A 19698-nucleotide genomic window follows, 5' to 3' on the forward strand; every position below is an offset into this window, starting at 1 on the left:
TATGTCAGGTGCTCTAACCACTGAGCCTTTTCAGACATAACAAAGTAGGCTGTTTAAATATTATGTGTGACTTTGACCACGAGTTTACGGACTTGTATTATTTTTTTTCAAAACGTCCAATTGTTTGGATATAAAATGATATTTTTAATGTATAGTGGGTCATCTCTCCACGTTTTTGTTGATTTAAATCGGTTTGTTTTCCATTGTTTTCCATTAGACTTTATTTAGTCTATGAGAAAAATATGGAGCACAGAACCACTCTATGAAAGAAAATGCCTTGAAGTTTTTTAAAAAATGACACTATTTGCAGGTTTTAATGTGTATACGACTGTTTGAGTAAAAATATTCCTAGTATTGAAAATATCTTTGGGTTACAAATCAATGATCTGTTAAATATATATCGTTTTAAATGATTTAAAAAAAATATCAGATTTATTGATATTTTAATTTTTCAGTAGCTTGTCCGACCGTGTCTGGGCATTTTACACGCCTTATCCACCTATCTTCTTTCTTCTCTCTCTATTTTATTGCTGGCCAGTATGCCATGGCTCTTTGAAATCAACAAGATTTGTCTGCCTTTTGAGCTAAGACTATGCAATGTATGCATATTTCACTCGAAAACTGTGTCATTTTTAACTTGATTTAAACCTAGAAAAGTTGCGTCCTATACCAAAAGAAAGTCCAAGGTATTGTTATAGTGGTTCTATTTTATAAATTATCTTATTGGCATTGCGGAGTGCTAAAATATTATAATATAACACGAACAACCTAATATATATACAGTAAAACTCGGTTATAGCGAAGTCCTAGGGACCAATGGATTTAATTCGTTATATCCGTAATTCGTTATATCCATATAACGAATTCGTAATATTAACTATAGCGAATTCATTATATACATATTTTTTTATGTGAATACAATTTTTGCTAATTGAGGCTTAGAATGAAAAAATATTCTTTTGATGCCTTTAAAAATGGAAAGTAGATTGAAGAATTTATGCCAAAATAAATTCATTCAAACTATAATGTTAAATGGTAGTGCAAACATTTTTAACTGTAAACAATTTCGTTATAAAAGTGTTAAATTTCGTTATTACCTCTACGGGACTCAAAATCAGTTCGCTATATCCGTAAATTCGTAATATCCGAATTCGCTATAACCATAAAATTTTGTAAAGATTTCTTATGAATTTTGCCGGGGATTAAAAAAAAACTTCGCTATATCCGAGAATTCGCTATATCCGTGTTCGTACTAAACGAGTTTTATATATATATATATATATATATATATATATATATATATATATATATATATATATATATATATATATATATATATATATATATATATATATATATATATATATTCGTGTCGATTTTATTTATATTTATAAATAAGCGAGTTACAAAAAACAAATTACATGTATTTCACTGTGCGTTTACCGGTTTTACAAACATGCTTTTACCTCTGTCAATAAATAACTTTGTTTGAAATTGCTGAAAAATGGAGTATATATGGACATTGCATGCATGTTTTTATTAACTTATTTAATTAAGTTCTATTCGGCTATTTTTTTTCAGTGGTAATCTCTGTTTAAACTCAAACGGGGAGAAGATCTATTTATCGACCTAAAAATATATGATATGAAATACTCCACGTAGATTTTAATGGGTTTGGTTGTGCACCATAGTGCATGATAATCAGTTAAATCGTTATCTTATGCGCGTTAATTTAATGAGAATTAAGTTGTTTTTTCTGCAACCGTTGTTGTTCTACCAATTCAATCGCTGTTGGACTAACCAACAAGTTATCACAATAGGAGAACTAATGTGGATATATTAAAGAACGATATTTTTTTAAAAGACAGAGGAAAAAAGATTAATGAAAAATGACATTTGTATAACAAAGATAAACCATTTGAAGGTGATGAACGGTTTACCTATGCCTATTAAAGCATTATTTTGAACAGGAATTAGATCTTCGGGTGTAAAAATACCTTGCGTTCACTTACTTATCATGTCGAGGAAAACGTCTTCTTGATAATAGGTGAAACGGACGCTCTGTAATGCAACTGTACATCTGAACTAGAACGTTGTACTCTGTTGTATCAAAGATACTAAGTATATGATTAACGACTTGAATTATTCAATATTGCCTTTATAAAAACCCTGCATCTTACATTTTCAATTTAATCAAAACATATCGATATATATGATAAGACAGAAAGACAAGAAAGATACCGTAGCGGGTTAAAAATTGAAAAATCATACAAAACGTCAGGGGTCCTGAGTCCACCTTTGACCCCGCCCCAAGACCTTTTGTGATTGAATTTTTTAGACATATTTCAACTACATGTAATTCATGTAATTTATTAAAAATTCTGATGTTTCCGATATTGTACTAAGCGAAATTGTATATTTAGTGGCGTCGGTAGCAAATTGAAAATGTGTGTGTGTGTGCGGGGGGGGGGGGGGGGGGGGCTAGACTAATCATCAGAAATCTGGACAAGTAAAAAAAAAAAAGAAGACTTTTTCCTAAAATCGTGAAATTCCTAATCAGGGGAGGGGGGGGGGGGGTAGCATACTTGTGAGGTCAGATTTCTTTCATATTTAATATAAAGAGGTCTCATTTTAAAGAATAAATAATTAAAATTTCAGAAAAATTGGATAATAAGAAAAGGAGAGGAGTGTGCAATGCGTTATTTATCCCCATATGCATGGAGCAATAAAGAAGAACTTTTTTTTCAAATGAAGCATAAATCTCTACTTTTTTGTTGTTGCTTGTATACATTGCTTTTAGCATAAACATTTTTACAATGCAGGTCGACAAAGTGCTTTCATTCTGTAAACATGACAAATACATAGCTTTCAAAATTAAGCTTCACGGCGTTTTAACTTTTAACCAGTACCATATTACTTGACTGTGCTATTTGTATAATAGTTATTCGATCACTGTATTTGCAAAGTGTCAAGATAGCTCAGACGGAGGATTGTAGGCACAGTGCCCCCCCCCCCCCTCCCCCTTCTATGTGTAACATTCTTGCACAGAACAAATAGTGTCACAACAATAGCGCTAGTACAATTAACTTTGTTTAAGATTGTTTAAAAATCACCCTGTAATGTTAATGGTCAGATAATGAAATTCTGTATCATACATGTAGTGATGCATATACCTTTAAATGTAACATATCGTCATAAGAGATGTACATAAGTTTAAATGTTTAAACTTCCCAGTTGCGTGGGATTTCAGTGATAGGCATTGCATGCACGTACTCCTTTTTTTGGCTTATTGTGCATAATTTAATTATTAATTTTGATGAAAATCATTAAAACTTATAACTATGGTTTAAGGTTTCTAATTCAATTAAACATTTCTGAAATGTTAAATTTCTTTCACGTTGTTTATTTATTGAATCCTCATAAAAAGTTGCCCCACTGTTTACTTTCCGGACGACATATTTGCGTTCTTGGTTTTGTTCATTATATCTGATAGTGACGAAAACTCCCTCCACAGACTAAAGAGTTTTCAGAAAGAGAAAGACGAACAGGGGATATATAGGTTCAGCATTTTATCAGAAATGGTGGATAATTTCAAGCGTAAGTGGACATTTTAAGTTATTCTTATACCCAAAGATTTATAAGTTGTTGTCTTTTATTAGGAATTTGTAAAATTACCCAGCGTCGAACCAATTGTTTGCTCGTGACAGTCTTGTAATGGAGGTTTTATCTATTCATCATTTTACTTACGACAATCACACTCTACATTACTACTGTCAAGTCGACGGAATTCATAATAAGTATACTTTTATTTCGTCATATAATGCATTATTATTGACTTATAATGATCTATATTACCATGTGACAAATGAATGTTGGCTTATGCTACCATGTTTTTAATACAGAAAATAGAATGCAATATCAGTAAGAAATTAGAATTCAATAATTTTTATGAATCTGCGATGTTATTTTCTTCATTAGAAGTATTTTAGCTATACTGCGAATCATATTTTAGTTATTCTTTCTAAAACTTGAGACTTCAACCTTTCAATGTAAACACACAGCAAGGGGTTGGTTATGTTTTTAAACAAAGGGTCATTAAGCAGGAAAGGAGATCCTGCTGAGAACTGTTGTCTGAGAGCAGATTAAGATAACAATAAACTGGTTCCTCTACCAAAGCGTAATTCATGAATTACAGAATTAGTATAAGTGCGACTGCAAAATGTAAAATGTCATCCTTTGATTAACAATGCTACACCCCTAAATTTACTTGCAACCATTTTTTGGAAGAGGGGGAATTAAAAGTGGTATAGGAGATATATTTTTTGTGCCAGGGATACTGGAAAGGGGGTGATATTTGGACAGAGAGGTCAAATGTGGTCGGTTATGAGGACTCAGCCTGTCCTCCCTTTGAAGAAATCTTGCATTGTTTTATAAGCTCATGGAAATAGCAGAATATCTGATATATGGTACCTTTTAATTGTTTTGACAGCAATTTTAGCAAATTTGACGACTAAGTTCCCTTATTCTAATAACATGAAGTGTTAAACTGGCATAAATTTGTTTATTATTATCTGCATTTATATAACATACCTCGTAAATGTTTTACTTTTATGGGGAGAGAAAACAGTTAGGTTGCATAATACAGCATGTTGCAGATTTTGAATGAAAATCTCTACATCAGACCAAACAGATTCAGAAGATAAATAATGAAACGTTCACACTTAGATATTAAAACTTATACATACCTCAAAATTTTATTGCCATTGACATTTGAGTTTCCTACTTGGCTTGTTTTTACATTTAAGACTTTACTAATTTCAATTATGATAAATAATATTCCACAAACTGAAATTTGAATTTTCCATCAAATATATCATTTCCTTTGCACAGCCTATATGTACATGTATGAAGCACATATCTAGCTGATGTGTAGGTATTCACATCAAATATGGACATTACTAGCAAAAGTTTAAGAGAGTTGTTGTTTTAAGATTTTATTTTTCAAACATGCACATAGTATTTTGTATGCACATAATATTTTGTATGAATTGTAAAATCTCAAAATATTTTGATGTTTAATACATCAAATAATTCATACATTGGATGCTTTCATTAAAATATGCATACAATATGCCTATAAATATATAAAAATGATTACTTTTAACAGTTACATGTAAATATTGAAGACAATGTACTGAAGGAACTAAGTTTACTGTTATAAGAATGATTGGTACATTGGATAGTATTTTACTCTTGCGTAAAGTCGTAAACTAATACATGTATGTGTGAAATGTTGCACAGTGCCAACCTTCTGTAACTGAATTTGAGTTATCTATCTTTTGCAGAGTGAAGATGTTTAAAGCTTTAGATAAGGTCAACTATGCCAGACTAGATCTTTGTAGTCATCTACAACAGCCCAAGAAGAAGCTAGGGGTGCCATCTCTGTTGAAACTGTGCTGTCAGAAAATAAACAGTTGTCATGTAGATCTCATCAGGGAAGCCTTATCATGTATCCCTAACCACTTAGCTCCAGTGCTGTTGGAGATCGCCATTGATAGAGTGGCCCCAGTAGCCATTATTACACTCATCTCCAACTGGCCTTTGCCTGTCTTATGGTAAGCCCCTATTGCCAGGTCTTATTTCATATCAAGACTAGTTTTCAGTAAACTCATTGTAAAAGTTATAAAAAAAAATTGAAACATTGAAACATTTAATTGATATTACATTGATCTATGAATGATAATTATCAAAGACACAAACTCATTTTTGTTTTATGATTTAATTTAATCAACGTTTCCATTGACCTAGAAAAATATTACATGTTTAAGCAAATTTATACCCGATCCCATATCTTAAAGTTCAATATATCACTGTATCATACTTTTATTTAAATTATTGTCTTTCTTTAATTTAGTTTTGGTGATGTTGTGCATCCAGAAAACAAAGATATATTTACTGAAGAGATGGGCTTGGATTTAATGGTGTTCAAAGGAGTCATTGAGAGAACCAAATCCTGCAAAATCAAAGTCTTAGACCTTCGAGGATTCAAGCTGAGTAAGAAGTTCTGGTTGTAACTTATGAATAGTATAAATTAGATATTAAGTTTTCAAAAAACATGTTCATTGAAAATGCTTCATAGAGATGAAATAAATATACATTTACACAGTGTACTTAGGTTGTCCATAGATGGTTTAAAATGTATAAGAAGTCAACATTACCTTTGCTTTGTGTTTTCAGATGCAACTTTTAGCAAGCTAATTGTGCAGATGTGGCCCATATTATCCCTGAAGAAACATCAATTAAAACCAAAAAAGCTGGCCAAGATAATTGCCAAAGCTGCAGGTAGGCCTATAGATCACATTTGCCATTACCTGGGACATCTTAAGTGTAATCAATATTCATGTAAAGACACAAAGTCTCCTGTTTTGCGAAAAAAAAATTCTTTGAAATACCTTAGGGGGGATTATCATAGGGACAAATTATGATCAAAATGTGTGTTTATATTTCTGAAGGTTGAAGTTTGGCATGGGGAATTGGGTTGTTCAAAAACATGTTTAGCCACATATTACATGTATTTGTATTTAATCAATGCTAACATTAAGCTGTATCTCTAAGGAAACTAATTGTGGCTTTCGCTCAGTTGATCAATTCAGGAAACTTTGAATTGTAAGTGTATAAAAAGTCTGTGGGGTTGCACAGAGTTTTATTAAATCAATTTTTAACACCATTGACATTTAAAGGAATCAAATTTAAGTTACAATGTTTTAAAAAGCTATGGGTCAAAGGTCAACCATCTGATGTGCAGCACATAATTATATATTATATTATATATAATTATAATGTCACAGGTGGTGAAAGGTCAAGTTTCAACCAGGACTCGAACCCAGGGTCTCTGGCTAATCGTGCCAGCGCTCTAACCACTGAGCTATTGAGATCTGATATATTGACTGACATTCACACACCTGTTAACCTGGTGACATACTCCCCCTCTTGGTAGAAATTTGTCCTCGAATTTACGAGTAGAATTCTACGAGTTAAGGAAATGTTGTGAAACATATTCCTAAGGAGTGACCATGGGATTTGTACGCTGGGCGCCAAATGTCACAGGTGGTGAAAAGTCAAGTCTCAACCGGAACTCGAACCCAGGGCCTCTGGTGTACTGTGCCAGTGTTCTAACCACTGAGCTATTGAGACCCGATATATTGACTGACATTCACACACCTGTTAACCCGGTGACATATATCTTGTTAGCCTTTATAAAACATATGTACTTTTCTGTGTAACAAGTACTGGCATATCAAAAGAGAATTACCAGTATGTTTGAAATAGACTGTCCTTTAATTTATTGTAGATATTTCGCTACAGTTGACCCCTTAGGGAGATTACTGGTAAAACCATATTGTCTTTGGTATTAATCAGACTAATTAAGCTAAAATTTACAACAGGACTCTCGGAATATAAGAGATGCAAGCATGCATTGCCCATGCAATAATGATCTAAAACCATCACATGTATTGAAATTCAAATTTATGTACATGTATTGACATCTGATCATTAAACATGATATATAGGTTTTGTTGGGATGCACCTAGACATTGACATATCTAATTATGTAAACAACCTATAATATCTTATAATTCATTTGTTACCTCTTTCCTTATGTACCAAACTGGTTGCTTACAAAATATCAGTGAACACAGGCTTCAAGTTGACAAAACTTGATATGTTTAAATAATTGTCCATATTAAAATTGTCCATTTTTATTTTACTTTTTTTTAAATATTTTGTTTCATTTACAGGAACTTAGATAAGGAAATCTTTCAACACAATTTAGCAAGGCATTTTCTGTGTAATAGATTAGCATTTTAGCAATGATGGGTCATTTTCTGTGTAGTAATACATGTAACCTTATCCTTTCTGTATTCTAGATGTGGAGTTTAGTCGGTACATGGAGGAACTCCTTCCCAGGATGTTAAACGATATTCTGTCTCATGAAATGGTTCAGGACACACAGATATTAATCCGTATACCTCGCGGTATGTCAAACAGCCTACACTAATGTGTTTTAGGGCTCCACAAAAGACTTATTGTGCCAACATGTTTCATTTTTATCATATTCTTCAATTTTTCGTAAAGTACATAGAAATTTTTTCGTTGGAATATGTGCATTTGTTCTGTGATATTTTAATATCAGGACTTTTTTTTTCAAGCATTGTAGTTTTTTATAAATCAGCATTTCATCAGATATTTTGTCCCAAAGAATTGAAAAATTACAAACTGCATTTTGGTACTTGGAATTTAGTTGAAAAGAGTAAACTGTTTTGTTGTATTTTATTGAAATCTGTACATTTAAACAATGAGGTAACTTTCCCACACTTTGTGAAGAAAATAAAAAGAAAAAAAACAACTTTCTCTTGCAGGAGAAAAGATGATCGTGAAGATAGACAACATTCACTTCACGGCCAGCAACACATTTTTTATGGACTACTTGATCTGTAACTGCCTAAGATCTGTCACTCCCGTAGCCATCACAGTCTCCAACATTCATATCAAGTCAGTAGCAGAGTTATCTCTCCTTTGTTTGTCTTCAAATCGTCTCCATATAGAAAAATAATATTGATTAATTAATTGAGAATTTGTTTTATGTTGTGTTGGCAACACTTTAGTCATATTACAGCAATTTAAATTAAATTTGAAAGGATCAGTGTTTTGTGTAAAAGAATTATGATGTGCTCTGTAATTTATTCATTAAGATGCACCATAATGGGAAAAAGCAGGTTTTCTTTGGTACAAAAGTAGCTCTTTTTGACTAAACCACTGTCCTTTTTATTTTAGGTCAGACCTTGCAATAGGAGAAGAAGTGATGGATTCCTTGGCTCCTTTTATTGTACTTAAAGGACAAGACATAAATGTGAGTCTTTGTGAGGAAACTGCTACACTAGATCACTCTCTTTTTAACATTGATTATCATGATATGACAAATTGAGCAGTTCATTTAAATGCAAAGTAGATTTATACGTATTTCTTTGAAATTGTAAGTAATTGAAAACGTTCAAAACTTTTACACATGTATTATTCATGCACAAAAAATTCATATAAAGAGAAAGGAGGGGAGAATTAGATGGTAATTTTTAAGGCGTCGAGCTAATGCTCGGCAGCCTTCTAGCGATCGTCTGGATTGGCAATCGTCCAAAAATTCACGCTCTGCACCGCCTTTTAAATGCGCATAAGAAATAAGTTCTTTAAATTGTTAAACGTATTGCAAGATTTTTATTCCATTTATTCAACTAAATTGTGTACAAAAAACCTGATTTTGCATCCCTGGTTATTGACAACTCATTGCATAAGTCTAAATTTGCTTAATCAAGAAATGGCGGATGAATACAATAAAGTGAAAAAATTCACTAAATATTATTTAAGTTTATCGCTTACATTTTAAGTGGAGATCGTGCCCGATAGAAATAAAATTTGATATGTAAATTTATTTGTTATCGGTGCCCGATCCAATATCTCCAATATAAATGTAAGCGATAAACATATCTATTAATTTTGTTGCAATAAATAAACAGGGTAATGCAGTTGGTTTGGTCAAGCAGCACGTGTTGTGGATTTGTTTGTAAACAACCATAGGTAATCTTGTTTCAAACGGGAATTGAAATATAAATAGAAGTATGTTTTATTATTATAATTAGGGGCACACTGTTGATGTATTCATATTATGAACCTGTGAAAATTGTTCAAAGACTGTTTAAAGCAGAAAGAAAATAATTTATTTTTGAACTTTGAAATTTCTTTTTTGATTCTTGTAACCGTGATGAGTTATTGTATTATAAACGCATCACTATCTATTTTATAAGGAAATATACTGATTTTTTGTTTTTAAAGCAACACAAATTTAAACATAATTCAGTTACTTTTTTTATTCAAATGTTATTTGATATAAGACCTAAGTACAAATTCTAATTATTGATATCTGTCTATATAAAAGAACATGTCAGCTCGACGCCTTTGTGGCCGTTCCGGCCTTTGATTTTTTACAAAGATTTATGAACTGTTATAGTTCTATATGATTAAGCTACATCATGCCTTGTCATTCATCTGTACATGTATTTATAATTTTTTTTTATTGTTTACATTTAATAAGTGATTGTCATTATGATTTGTTTACATCTAGTCGGCAATTTTTTATTTTTTTTTTATTTCCTGTCTTCAGACTCTTGAAGGTCTATCCCTAAGACAATTAGAAGAGGGAATATTTTTCATGGTGTCACCCAACCTGAAGAAATTTTCCAGATTGCGTTCGCTCGATTTGCAAGACTGCAACATTTACTTACAAGAAGGCAAAACGCGAAGTAGAACAATTGGCCGCGCCATCATGGTCAGGACATTGTCATGTTTTGAGAACTTAGTCCGACTAGATCTAAGTTTCAATTACCTCCTCGGTTGCTTGGGAGAAATCTTAGACGCATTAAAACTTCCATTAGAATTTCTTAGTCTACGAAACTGTGATTTAAATGAAGATGACTTGGAGTGTTTAGCCAACTCAAAACATGCTCTCTCCCTGCAGGAGTTGAATTTGAGCAAAATTTGTCAGTTTTCCATTTATGACAATGACAGAATATCGTCCAATAACTTGTTCAAGGTTGTGTTCTGTTTTAAGAATGTTAAACTGCTCAATCTAGCCCAAAACCACTTTCAGGATTCTTCGATTCCAAGTTTTTGTGAAAAGCTACCTCAAAATTTGAAGAAACTGCAGTATTTAGACATTGCTGGAAATGTTCTCACTGAAGACAGTACACTCCAAATATGCAAAGCTCTTGCCAAAGTGAAAACCTTTCAGTGGTTTCGGCTAACTTGTTCAAACAATCTTTTAGACGAAGCTTTGGGACATCTTAATCAAGCACATGAAAATGCAGTGCAGGCCAAACAACGGATCTGTGGTTTACTGTCAGCCCTGGGTAGAACTGATATCCACATCGAAATTGTGAAGTTATCGTACGCAATATTTGTAGATCTCATGGATGTGATGGAGCTGTGAAACTTTAACATGGCTAAATACACCATTGGGTTCATGTTTATGTGAAACAAGTCCACCTGTAATTCTTAAATGGCAACAAGGACGAGGGAACCTCCTAGCAGGTACCCTCTGTGTAAATAGGATTAAGGAATTGGAATTCCCTGTGTTCTTTAATATGTACTGTTTTGTTTCTGCTGGATCATAAATGAGGAAACCATTTTGACATTGTTGTATTTTGTATTTTGAACTCTTTTCCATAGTTTGTATTATCATTTTTACAAAATAAACAGTATCACATTGCATAGTGGCTGTTCAAATATTAAACACATTTGGTTATGATATTGCAGACAAAACTTGTCATGGTTTAAAATGAAAATACACATTGCATATAACTAAGTTATCAAATTTTAATAATATCCAAACATCCAATACAAAAACACCAATAGCTGCAAGTACAACATGTGTTAACTTGCATCCATTTCGTTGAAGCTCTGTTAGTTTATAATACTGGAAGAAAAGTAGACAATGACACACATTAATAAATACTGATTGGTAATTTTTGCACAACAAAGGCTTGTTGCTTTGGCACAAAGAATTCTCTTACAAGTGTATATAATAATGTACATAGACTTGGCAACGAAAAGTTGAAGTCTCCAGCGGCATCATGAATAAACGACCGCTGTACGATGTCTCTTGTTTTCTCAACTGAAAACGCGCACAAGAAATAAAAGAGTTAATAAATATGAACGGATTTCGGTGAAGTAACAGTTTGTTACGGAATGATGACAACGTAATCACTGATGTAACTTTTTCGCTATTTTCTCCAGGCGAGAAGACCAGCGTTTTACGTCTCTCTCCAGACTATTCTTTAATCTATTTTGTCCGTTCTTTCGTTTTCGGTATCTTCTGTATTTAGACATGCTCAACACCTTCTTGGGATTCCTTTCTAAGACATCCAACGTCGATTTGGCCTCCCTGTACTTTCGGAAGTAACTCTGGTATTTCTTGGGAAGTTTGGTTACCGTTTCCTCCCCCCACTGTGACACGTCTAGGGGGTCGGTGGTGGTAGGGAGAGAGGCCTCTGTGGGTCTCTGGGTGGGTGCTTTAGTTACCTTGGTCGTCGTTACTGGAGACATTATTTTGTAAGCTACGGTAGGGTTGACATCAGGACGAGAAACTCTCGCAGTGTGTCCTCCTGATTCAAAAAAGGACAGGGACGGATTTGTGTACAAGTTGAAGGAGGACTGAGGGCCCATGTGGTATCTAATTTTAGGCGAAAGGTTTGATGCCATAGCTGTTGTACGATATTCTTGATTTTTAGTGTTGTCTGGCATAAACTTGATTTTGCTGGCCAATGTAAAACGGTTATCTGGCGTTTGATCTGAGAGGAGGCTAGCATGATGAAATGGAACCTGTTTCAACCAACTCAACTGTTTCGCCAAACGGTTCTTGATTTGAGAGAGGAAGGTTAATCCCCCAACAGGCATGAATAAATTCCTATTCTGCACCAATGATTTAGCCGAAAATGTCGTCTGTGGAACACCTGACGTGTAAGTTTTAGTCGAAAATACCGGAGTGGGAGAAGAAATTTTCTGAATTGACTGTGGCTGTGGGTGCTGAACGTGCTTCGCTGCTTTGGTATTTTCAATAGCTTTTCGAACTTCGTGAAATAACCCTGATTTGATTTCATGTTGCAGTTTGGTTTTGTCTTCTTTGATTTCAGATTTGATAAGCGCGGCTTGTGCAGTTTCAACTGAAGGCGTCCCTCCAATGCTGATATCCGCGCAGTTTTTGAATACCTCCTGTAATCCGCATCCTAAACAACTGGTACCATTCTTGTCGGTACCCCAGCTGTTTCCTAAAAAATAACAGAAAATCAATGTAATTTTATTAATGTACTCATGCCAGAATGATTGCAAAAGGAAAAATATAACAGTAGTATACACCTATTGCCATGCCACTGGCATATGTATTTACCTGTGTTGTACGTCCACTGCAGAACACACTGCTCACAACGCATTCCTCTCGGGATAAGCAGTGTCAAGTGGTATTTGTCTTTTCCCGTCACCTTTGGATTTGATGGGTAGAAACGGGTGTAGGAACTTTCTGGGGACCCCTCCTTGATGATCATAAGGTGTTCGTCAAGGCATTCCTGGGCCACGGGTCTGCGGATGTCATTGTGTGGACAGATTCTGAACTCGAAGAACCCTTTGTGGTAGCTGGTGATCTGGATGGTAGTTTTCATTTCTGTGGATTCCGCGGGAAGCTGCTCCACGATTATTCCTTTAGCGTATTTTCCACCAGCCTCGTGTTCGCGAGGTCCACTGTAAGCATCTCCACATACTCCGCATTTCCCGCCAGTTTTAATGTATTCCTGCAATAAAGAAGCAATAATTATTTAGATAATTAGATTTATGAATTAGAGAGCACAATGATAACCGTTTTGTTTAATTCTATGATTTTGATACTAAGTTTTGGTCTCGATGAAACAGATTGGCGTACCTCTAAGCCACCACAGAATAGTCCGTTGTCGTCATAGTTAGGGGGTGTGTCGTATCCGTACCGCCAGAGGGAGCCTCTCTGAGGAGGGGATAGGAGCAATCCATGTTGGCTACTCCATTCAACAAGTGACGTCAGCGTTAATCCGAACACGAAGACTGAATACATTTCTGTAAAAAAAAAGTTTTTATTCGATGATTTAAAGGATAGTGCATGTTGCACATTGAAGTTAAGCAAGAGAACATACTGGGTATTGTCATGTAGGCGGAACGCGGTCGATGAATTGCAGTGTTCATGTATTGATGCATTTTAAAAATTGTGACGATTTCATGATTTCTCTTAAAATGACCTCGGAGAAATGCGCTAAGACAAAGGTGAAACTCTAGCGGCACGATTCCTATACATTGTTAATTGAAATCAAACATAAACCCGTTAATCAACTTTTCACTTTCCTTTACCATAAAGTAATGATATACAAGATTTCCTGTGTTTTCTGTCAATCAGTCACCACAGAGTTGTTTACTTATTCAACAAATTTGCATGATATCGTCACCTTTGATTTATTTCATTTCCTCTTTGTCTCTTTTATTGAATGCTGAATATCTTTAATTACCGGTATTAGTAAATAATATTTGCATTTTCTTTATTAAACCTATTAACCTCCATCATTACTTGGTACAGTTGCATTTTTTTTTTTAGAAATCAGACATTTATTATAGCACGTAATTTTTCGACCAAAATGTCAAAGTTTCCCATCTTTACATAATTCTTCATTAAAAAGCAGGAAAGATGAAACTCAAATACATAACTTTGGTTTTAATACATTTTAAAACGTACATTCTTTTTCGAGCAGAATTTCATTTCTAACGACAGTAAATTTCTGAAAGCATTCGTGACAGTTTGTACACGATACGGATTTGACTGACTTAATTAACGACAAAAATTGAAAGTTTTTGAAATGCCTGCACAGTTTTTGGCGGTTTCATCTGTGATTAAAAAACTAAAAGGTCATTCTATGATTTAATGCTGCCGAAACAGAGACGTGTGCCAATAACCAATTAATTTGTAATTTTTATTCATTGTTATTCATTTACAATCGCTGCGGTCTTACTTTTCAATTTGTCTGTGGTTTTTTGGTGTGGACATTTACAAATTGCAGGTGCATATCGCATAAAGGGTTTTTTTCCTGACTTCATTCTATTTAATCAAGATTGACATGTAATGGTCCTCTATCGAATGTTCCATAGAATGACCGGTGAACTTTTAACCTTTCACTAGAAATTGAGCTTTTTTTTTGCAATGTTAGATGCCCTTTGTCCTGTGATATATGAAGACATTAGTTGGTGTTTGTAACATTTGTTTTCTTATGAATCGATGCGTTCATTATTTATTGTTCGTTAATTAGATTGTTGCCCTTTTGACATCATAATTTATCTTATCGAGTAAATGACCCACAGAAAAACCACAGACCGGTCAACTTTAACGGGTTTAATAAATATACGACCTACACTTAACATTGTAATTGCGATTAGCTTAATGAAATAATATCATTTATTACGCATTAAATTATATTCTATTTTGACATTTGAAGAAATGTATTATCATATATATCACTGACATTGGAAACCTCAGACAAGGTAATTGAAATCCTTTCACTTATCAAATTCCAAATAATATTGAAGAAAAGATGAATAGATAGAGTTTTAAACAAGTGAAATAAAAAGAAATGCACCAAAGCGCTGAGGAAAACAATAAAGAAGATATATATGCGTGTTGTTTTAATTGTCGCGATAAGAGCTTGTGAGGTAGAATATTATACGATTTTATCCAGAGATTTATGAAGTTCGCCGTCCAATGTCGGTTTCCTTGCAAGTTAATATCATGTCGACGGTTCCTCTACAACAAGATTCGCGGTTTGATGTTTTGATTAATTGTCGTAAAGTGCAAATGGCCAGCCTCATTTCAATATCTCATTTTTCATTTTTTTCATTTTGTCATTCTTGAAAAACAGCAATTTGCTGCCTGTACTTTACATTACGTTTTAGTTTAACGAGATTAACGAGATTAAAGACCTTTATTAGATGGCAAGTCAATTTTTAAAAAAAAGTCTACTTTATTAAATTATCATTATTTAATTTCTTATTAAATGCTTAAGATCAAAACGTATATACATGTCATTTATATAACTACAATACCAAGATTTCATAAGAGTCATTTTTAAAAAATAATATTTTGAAAAAAAGACAATGTTCATTTAAAAAAAAAAGAAAAAAAGGACGAAAAACTTTAAAAATAAATCACGCTACACAAGTGCATTACCTTCTGTTTTTATATCTACTTCGATAAATATTAGCCTTCTTTTTAGAATAATATGTCTAAGTACATATGAAATAAGCTATGCAATAATATTACAATATCATTTTATATGAATAAGATTTTAAAATAAAATATATTATTTTTTAATTTCCAATAATCTCATTTGCTGGTTTCGCTAATTTTTAAATAAAATTTCATTCAATATTATATATAAATAAATGGTGCATTATTATATTAACCAAAATATTTTACTCAAAATAAAAATATATTCAACTGAAATATTATAAATGTAGAAACGATGCTTACCTCTCGGCAATGTCATACGAAATGCAAACACTGTTAAGTTGGACATAACATTTCAAGTCATTACATTTCCATTGTTAATGTATTCATACGCAGGCCGCCCCGGGGGTAAGGTTCACTTCACAGGAGACAGAAGTACATAGAGGGAATAACCCACTGTCGTTACGTGCTCCCGAGCAATGTCTCCGGGGGTCATTAGAATTCCGTCCATTAGGCATTGACGTTTTAAAATGATTGCTCCAATTGCTCCTAATGAATTTCGTACATAACAATGACATGGAATTCCATAAGTTTTGTGAAGTTCACGAGGTCATAAATCGTCTGTTTGCTAATTATTAGATTATGACAGTTAATGAAATTCAAGCATTTTATTACCTTGTACTTGCTATGGGTTACAATGGCCTTGATTTGTTCTAATTATTAGACTACGATAGAATGAATTAAGAGACCCCAAAAAATGTAAACCATGACGGATTTTGAAGTGTATTATTCAGATCCCATTGTTGATGCAGAGAACGTAAATGTTGCAGCTTTGAAGATATTTCTGTAAGCTTCATTTATCATTGATTGATGACATGTGCAACCATTTTACTGATTTTACCATGTCTAAAACATACTTGATTTGTATAGCGTAAAACTCGCTTTAATTTTTGAAAATGTATAAAAGGATCGATAGTTTGTCAGACTCAATTCATTAAAACGCACGTGGCCGGTCTCTATCCTTATTTGAAGATAAAGTGGCCATTATAAAGTACTTTCCCCCTTTCAAAAGAAATAGGCGTTTAATGCCTATAAACTATCGATCACGTGCATACTAGATACAGTACAATGCAAATCAAACATCAAATACAGTCAGCCAATCTAAATCATTCATATGGTACCATTTTGCAAAATTGCTTCTTTTGTGCCGAAACTGTAGAAATATTAAACCTTTAGAGCAACTTTCTTTCTTTTTGATTATACGTTAACATTTTCGTACATTGTAAATAAAACTTGAAGTTCACTTTCTCTGAAAAAAACCCATAATGTTTTACTTTCTATCTCCTTCAACCATTTCAGATGACTGTTTAAAGGATATTTCTTTAAATAAAAAATAAAGGAATAAAAAGCAAATTACATAAAGTGGTATCCTGTTATTTTTGCATCTTTTGTTTTTGCATTCGTTTTTACTAATTTCACCAGGCTATGTCTGGTTTTCGTGTTTGTTCGAAAAGAGGATTAGTGGGGAAAACTACAAGTAACAGACATGAGCATACAGGTATTAACATTGATGTCTACGTCATGTTTGTCTGAGGGAAAAAGGCAATCAATCTGAAAAAGACCTTTAAGGAATTTCAAATAAATCTGCTATAATTTAAACTATGTAAGAATGACGTGAAGTTGATCTGTTTAAGACTCTATCAAACCCTCGCTATTTTGGCCTAACGGACGAACTATAAATTACAGTAAGAACTTTTAATATGCACGACAAAATTTTGTTAAAATTCTAGATTTTTAACTTTTCTTTGTAATTATAATACACAGAAGAGTGAATGTATTAAAAAATATGTCTTAATAGGGTAATCCATGAAAAAGGCAATGAAAAATTGGTCAAAATCACCTAGTTATGCAGGGAGGGGGAGGGGTTAAAAGTGCTGTACTTGAATAACTGTGGTGTAAAGAGGGTCACATAGTTACATGTACACAGCCCGTACTCACGTGAAATATAGTATAAAGGTAGGTGTAGGTGTAAGGGATAGTGGGTCATTGCTTCTTCCTTGACCTAATCATCATTCACACCTGTGCGCAGAAGTAGAATATAGGACAGTGTGTCGGGCCCATATATTTGAATGTCTTTCACACTCGGATAATGAGGTTAACTTCCAAGGCGAGTTTTGAAGGAATTGACATGACCACTGAGATGATGAGCGTCTCTAGAGGGTGACACAAGGGAAGAACTGTCATAAATGCCCTTGCACCTGTCATGGGGACATAAATCTTGATTTAGGTACATATATATATGGGAAACTGGAATCTTCCTCAGATCTAGTTACAATGGTCAAACACTAAGCCGTGAGTCATACACTGCACGCGATGATTCGTGCACAAGAACATGCACCATTTGGTACAAATTCTGCATGCAGTTAAAAAACTAAATCCTAAAATAAAGTGCCTTCTGGTATTTTTAAAAAAAGATTTTATGTCGATACATAGACCAATATAAAAGCTATTTTGATAATTATTGCTACGCTCTTTTTTAATTCTTTCCTGCACGATGGTTAACTGTCAGATGATAATAATATTTGATGAAAAATGGTAACGTAATTCATGTCAAAGCTCTGAAATGTAAATTAGGGATGATTATGGAGATGCAGGCTTATACCAGTATCATCACGCTGCCGCCTCCCCTTTTCTTTTCATTTCTACACAGGAAAGTTTAGTAAACCTTTGCAGACATAAAGATAATCTGCTGTGATATAACTTGATAATAAGAATAATACAGGAATGAATATCAGGACATTTTTCTCGACAATGTTTTCAGGTGCATTATTTGCTTAGTTATTTATTTGACCCATAATCTTTCATAATCTTATTACAGATGGTTGCATTATCGTTTGAAGTTTCTTAGATTAATATGTTATCTAAGTCATCAAATAATTAAAAAAGAAAATAAAAATCCAACGACTTAATTAAGTTTTGTTTATTGGATCCAGTCCAGTCCAGTAAGAACAAGACAACGTTAATACCCTAGTGTCATATCACCGCATAACAGTAACGGAAGTACAATAATAAATAATAATGTACATCATTATGTATAAAAGAGCTTTTTTGATTAAGTTTCACAAACATCGTCTCGTCAATATCCTTGGGGTCTTTCTAGTCATTTAAAAAGGATAACCGAACGTTTCGTAAAGGCAGCGGTCACTTACCGAACTTCGTTGCTCGAGAAGCGAATGGTTAGATAAGGACATACGAACATGTACACGAAGGAAGCGTGATGTGCAGAAAAAAATACACACATGTAACCTGATTCTGCGTCAGTGCGTCTGCAAAATTCACGTACCTCTATCATCCGTATGGACCAACAGAGAAATCACTTTACCGTTTATACTTACATACATGTAGTTCTGTTTCTTTCCAACTGGATCTTGACTGATCCATATAAAGTAAGTTAAAGTACAATGTACATGTATGTAAATTATCTGTAAAGTCTATTATTAGTACCTTGCAAAGAAGAACATTTCATTCATATATGGAAGGTTTCTATAACTATTTTGACGGCGACAAAACGCAACATGTTGTTTGATCGTCAATGAAAACCGCCCTGCTGCTGTATGAGTTATCCGCTATAATTGTTTGACCATGTATTAAACAATGCTAGTGGTGCAGGAGAGAAGAAATGTTTCGAACAAACAGTTGGTAACTCGGGTTTAAACTGAATAGATTATATTTTACTATTTCACGTCGGAAGCAAATTGAAAGGGGGGGGGGGGCTAGACTGATCCTCAGAAATATTGAGAGAAAAAACATAATTACCAAAATCATGAAAATTCTAATCCGTAGGGGTGGGGGGGGGGTGGGGG

At 33.6% G+C, this 19698-nt stretch overlaps 2 protein-coding genes across 2 annotated transcripts; one reads left to right on the forward strand and one right to left on the reverse strand.

Moving 5' to 3' along the window:
* Nucleotides 1-3476: 3476 nt before the first annotated feature.
* On the forward strand, nt 3477-11317 carry LOC105343372 (oogenesin-3). The gene is made up of 8 exons (XM_034448372.2): nt 3477-3597; nt 5346-5615; nt 5915-6054; nt 6238-6342; nt 7929-8036; nt 8421-8553; nt 8836-8911; nt 10214-11317. Exons 2-8 carry the CDS (start codon nt 5353-5355, stop codon nt 11036-11038), a joined length of 1650 nt encoding a protein of 549 aa, XP_034304263.2. The 5' UTR covers nt 3477-3597; nt 5346-5352; the 3' UTR covers nt 11039-11317.
* Nucleotides 11240-16368, reverse strand: LOC105343380 (uncharacterized). Its single transcript, XM_011450714.4, has 4 exons — nt 16139-16368; nt 13520-13686; nt 12995-13391; nt 11240-12875 (listed from the first exon to the last, which is right to left on the reverse strand). The coding sequence occupies exons 1-4, from the start codon at nt 16182-16184 to the stop codon at nt 11812-11814; spliced, it is 1674 nt and encodes a 557-aa protein (XP_011449016.3). The 5' UTR covers nt 16185-16368; the 3' UTR covers nt 11240-11811.
* Nucleotides 16369-19698: the final 3330 nt, after the last annotated feature.

Source organism: Magallana gigas, chromosome 5, assembly GCF_963853765.1.
Source record: "Magallana gigas chromosome 5, xbMagGiga1.1, whole genome shotgun sequence".
Taxonomy (NCBI): Eukaryota; Metazoa; Mollusca; class Bivalvia; order Ostreida; family Ostreidae; genus Magallana; species Magallana gigas.